Source organism: Capsicum annuum, chromosome 7, assembly GCF_002878395.1.
Source record: "Capsicum annuum cultivar UCD-10X-F1 chromosome 7, UCD10Xv1.1, whole genome shotgun sequence".
NCBI lineage: Eukaryota > Viridiplantae > Streptophyta > Magnoliopsida > Solanales > Solanaceae > Capsicum > Capsicum annuum.
The window spans coordinates 219,366,432-219,371,849 of NC_061117.1; the positions used below are offsets into that span (position 1 = coordinate 219,366,432).

Here is a 5,418-nt window from a genome sequence, read left to right on the forward strand (position 1 = left end):
TGAAGTTTATGGTTTTCTATAACTTCATGTTAACATATACTCCCTCCGTTCCGTTCCATTTTACATGTCGTCTTTTGACCGGATACACAGTTTAATAAATGAATGATGACTTTGTAAAGTTTACAATATTGCCCCTCTTAAATTCACTGTAATATTTAATTTTTAGTTGTCTTTTCTTATAAAAGTGGGATCACTAAGAATAAAATAAGGATGATGCTATTAAGTAGCTGCCTAATAAGGAAACGTTACATTCTTTTTGGGACGGATCAAACAGGAAATGACGATACATAAAATGGAATGGAGTGAGTATAATAATAAATGAATGTGCGGTCAAATATTTGTAGATTAAAAACAAGGCAACCCGGTACACTAAAGCTTTCGCTTATTTGTGAGAACCAGGGAAGAGTCGGACCACAAGAGTCTATTGTGGGCAGCTATAACAATCGTTTCAGCAAAAGGTTGTTTCCACGACCTTAGGGAATTCCTAAGCATATAAACAACATTTGGACAAAACTTACTGAGTTCACGTGAATCTGCAATAGGAACTATGGATCCGCCCTTGGTTAGGATTCATGTTCTTGAGAGCCGCGAGGACATAAACATGTGAATAAACTAGCGCGCTTATTACTAATCGTCGAATTTCTGGAGAAAATTTTCCTTTGAAGGCCGTTTGATTGCAAGTATAATGGGAAATTTTCATTCTTGATGTTTGGTGGAAAAATAGTTTTTGTGAAAAAACTGGAAAAACTCTGCAACTACTACTTATGTTGCTCGTCTTTTCAAAATTGTCATCAGGTGCATGACGATCCTCTAAATGTAATACATTTTTGAATGATCCAACACAGAAACTCTAATAGTTTTACAGATCAGTACGAGCAATATAGCCAAACTACATGACTAACAATCTGAGACAACTCAGAAAAGTAGCAAAATAGATCATGTCAGTGACCCCAATTACAACTAAGTATTTTCATAAAAAAATAAAGACAAATTATCCTAGATGTTTATTCCATTAATTTGGCCCAGCATGTCTCATTGCTGGTCTCCAATTTATCCTTTACGTTATAATAAGCCACCTTTTATTCTGGTTGACCAAATCATATAAATAAAGATCTCCAAATCTAATGCTCCCTCTAAATTGCCTTTTTATATATATATTTTAGAGTCATTAAGCATTTGTTTAACAACAACTATATATTATGCTAAACATTTAGCTTAATATCGAGTGCGGGTAAGTTTTTTCCGTGCATCAAACACAACGAAAAAATATTTAATTTGATCTTATATGAATGGAAATTAGGAGAAATGAGCAAGTATCTACTTTTTGAATTGCTAATCAAACTTTAGTCAAAATTTTAAAACTAATAAACTTTAGTTACTTTTTAATATGAAACATCATTTTGAACTCCACCTTTAAAACTGCATATATATACCCCGTGCAAGGGTACAGAGACCCGTAGCTCAAACTCCAGAAATTTTTCATAAAGTTTGAGCTCACTTCAAACTTCAGAATTTTTATAAATTTATTCTCATAGTCGTGATATTTCTTTGATTTACTATTATATGTCGCTTTTTTTGCTTTATTTATCGTATTATTTGTGGTTGTTACTATTCTTTTTTGCATTATTTTCTATATGTTTCACCTGAAGCGAGGGTTTATCAGAAATAACATTTTTACCTTCAAGGCCGGGGACCTAGTATATTGTTGTTGTGGCCAAAACATAGTCTCAAAGTTTCAACTTGCAATAAGAGGTATATTTAGTGAAATGATATTTTTCACATTGATTTATGTATCTATTTTATAACTTACATATTTTAATATTACTTCTTTTATAAGTTCAAACTCAACGAAAAATGCTTGTCGATTTAAACTCATATTGGAGATTGAACTATATTTGTTACTTCAACAATTTTTGAAGTCCAATACTGAGTTAGAGTTTCACTTATCTAGATTAGGTAAAAAGATTCTATAAAGACATCAAACTACTATTCACATTCTATAAAATTATTTATGAATAATTATGATCTTAGCTTATATGATAAAATCACAATGTATTTAGCTATTGAATATTAAAGTTTATGTTTTTATGTGATCGTATAATAACATTGAAAAGAAATTAAAGTTTGAATTTTCTGTGACAATGCAAGTTAAATTTCAACAGATTGAAAGGACTCCAAGTGCAAAGATAATACGTACAAGACATGATTATTTTCTATTTATGGTTAGGATTGTGAGTTATGACTATATGAGAATCGTTCAATGAAGAAATCTTTTTATGGAGTGGGCCTAACTACAAATAATTATTGCTAGTACTACTTACTTAAATTAATTATTATTGTGACAAGCTGAACTGGTTTTGTTGAGGGTGAAATTGGCTAAAATTTTCTCTTTTTTCGTTGCTAATGGTGGATGTAGCCAGCATTCAATTTCATTCGAATTTCAGAACTTTCGACGTGAAATATAAATTTATGTAATCAAATTTACCAAAAATTACAATAATATAGGTCTAAAATCACAAATATAAAATAAAATAAATTTAATAAGTAATAAAAACTTTAACTATTGAAGTCATAAAGCTTAAATCTTGGATTTGTCACCCAGTAGCTAGACGTTCCTAAATGCAAGTGGAAGTTCAACTTCAAGGTTAATATAACCAGTAGAAGCTGTCTAAATTAGGGTTTCTAAAACTATAGTTGCGAAGCTAGTTTTTTTTAAAAAAGAAAAAAATTGGACTATTTTTCGATTTGTACATGTCATCTAATTCAATGAATTTATATCCAAGAAATCATAGAGAAGGATATCAAACCACCAAGCCATTTGTTTCAAAAGAACTTAGACCATTTCTTGATTTATGAGTGTCATTTAATTCAATGAATATATATACCCAAGAAGTCATAGAGAAAGCAACGTAATCAGGATTAATGTTATATTATATTTTACATCTTCACATAATATATGAAGTCATAACACTAATTACTATCACCATAATCCGCAAAAGCAAATTAAAGCAATTAACGGTCTTATTATAAAAGGAAACAAAGAGAAAAAAGATTACCATTTTTTTTCTTTCCTCTCGAGAAAATCAAGAAGATTAATTTGCCTCGTTGTTATTAATACTAACATTAATTTGAATTTTCCTCCTTTTTTTCTTCTTCTTATAGGGAATTCCCCTTGCTTTGGCTTGAGAATCTCTTACCTCACGAAGATAAATTCTTATAGCACTATTAGCAAATGGATTAGTCTCTTGTAATCCTCCATTTTCTTCATAAGCAGCTCTAAGTCTTCCAATTAGTGCATCTAAACTTCCCCATGCTTGTTTAAGTGGACAACTACATGATCCAACTTGCTCAAATTGTCCAAAATATAAACATCCATTTAAATGTACCTTAGTCTTTCCGAATTGATCTAGGTATCGGAGAAAATCTAACACGTGGTTGTAGTTGCACTGAGATAAAGGAACCGGGGGTTTGTGATTCTTCAAGTATTGCCCGAAAGTGTTTCAATCACGACGTTTCTGAGACTCGTAACGGCTCAGTTGAGGTGTTGGTGATAGCTGATGATGATGATCAGATGGTGCTAGGGTTGCATTCGTAGTTGAGGATCCTTCTCCTACTTCCCTTCTTTGCTCGCTTGACATCATAGCTTGAAAATTCTCTCCTATCTTCTCAGGAAGGGTTTCTGGTCTGACGATCTTAATTTTTCTCAAACTGTGTATTCCCTAACCTGAGCTATGCCCAAAAAGAGTAATTTGACTACTAAGAAGATAGTGTTTTTTTTTTTTTTTTGTTTTGTTTTAATAAAAGAAAAAATAAACATAAATTGGGTGGAGAATTTGTGAGGGAGAGATTTGATTTGGGTTTTAATGAATTGTTTTAGCTAATAGAAGGAAAAATATATAGAGATGAGTAGGATTGCAATGAAGAAAAGATGAAATTAAAACAAATAATTGGGGTGGTTGATAAGACATGAAATGGGGTCCAAGGTTAAGTGCTTTAGCTCCTCTTTTTCTTCCATCACCATATTGTTTTCAAACTTTAATTGTACTATTAGCAATAAGTATGGCCTTTAATGATAATTAACTTTTTTTTTTATAATTGTATTAGTGTCATCCCATCACTCATTATGTAGAATATTAGCAAAAATAGCACTTTACTTTGACTCTTAGCTTCTAAGGGGTAGTTAGCTAGTGTGAACACAGTTAATTAACAACTTGTGCATGTAGCCAAGAAGTAAATAAACCAATTCTAGAATCTTGTCTAGTAAAAAGAGGAATTGAGTTACTACCATTGCTTTAGGGTTAATATTCGATTGATTGATCTGAGGTTGTCGACAAAAAAGATTTGTCTAAGCCACTTAGGCATGGTGAAGAAACTTGCAGTACTAACTTCTAACTTTAGAATTTAGATCATAAGCACATTATTACATAGTCCTTTTATCATATTTTTTATCGAGGAAGGTGCTTGACTGAAGATAAAATTTTTGAAACGTAAAACTATAGTAAATAAACTTTAATCTATCAAACTAATTTGACCTGCTAGAAATGCATGTGGTTATAGAAACTAATAAACTTAAATTGAGTCCAATAATTAACTTGATTTACTCTAGAAGGCAAAAACCCTAGTAGCTAGGTAATATAAATGGAGCTATGAAAAGACTTTTCCATTAGACAGATGAAATCTGTTGGACCAACAAGATCATTATTTTTCTAATATGTTAGAAAGAGACAACCATGAAAGTTGTATTTGATTTGAAAAATAGTGATGGCTTGGCTGCTTCAATTATTTAATAAACAATGGGATCCTAGCTAATATCCTTTTGATTGGCTCCTGTGGATTTGCCTTCCAATATGGGTAATGGGAAGAAACTAGCTCCAAATCACTCAAATGGAAAGGAAAAGAGTACTATATACACGATAACAACAACATACTCAGTGTAATAACAACAACATACTCAATGTAATTTTATAAGTAAAATTTAAAAAAGATAATATATGTAGCACTTACCTTACCTTCCTTTATAAAAATAGAGAAACTATATTAATTTTCAATAGACCCTTGACTAATAAAATATTTTAAATCAATTTAAGAAACATAAAATACGAATAGTAAAGAAATTATGACAAATAATATTACAAGCATAGTATACCATTCTAAAAGAAAGGGATAATAACATGGCTAAATAAAATAACAGATGGCTTAAAAAAAAAATGAAAGAATGAGAAACTGCGAGAGTAATGCTAATATTATTGTTATGAAAGGAGAAGTCGTAAGTAGGGTGCTTCAAACTACCACCAGGCATATCTCATAAGAAAGTGAGCCATTGGTCATCCACCTACTAACCATTTAATCTAAACCAAGCTTGATTGGCCTAGTGGTTAACTTATTAGGTCGCTTAAGCAAGTGTCGGGGGTTTGATTC

At 31.2% G+C, this 5,418-nt stretch overlaps 1 protein-coding gene across 1 annotated transcript; it reads right to left on the reverse strand.

Annotated features, from left to right (window-relative positions):
* Positions 1-2,893: 2,893 nt before the first annotated feature.
* On the reverse strand, positions 2,894-3,778 carry LOC107878592 (protein LIGHT-DEPENDENT SHORT HYPOCOTYLS 7). The gene is given in 1 exon segment (XM_016725637.2): positions 2,894-3,778. A coding segment is annotated over 1 exon segment (549 nt). The 5' UTR covers positions 3,642-3,778; the 3' UTR covers positions 2,894-3,092.
* Between the last annotated feature and the right edge of the window lie 1,640 nt (positions 3,779-5,418).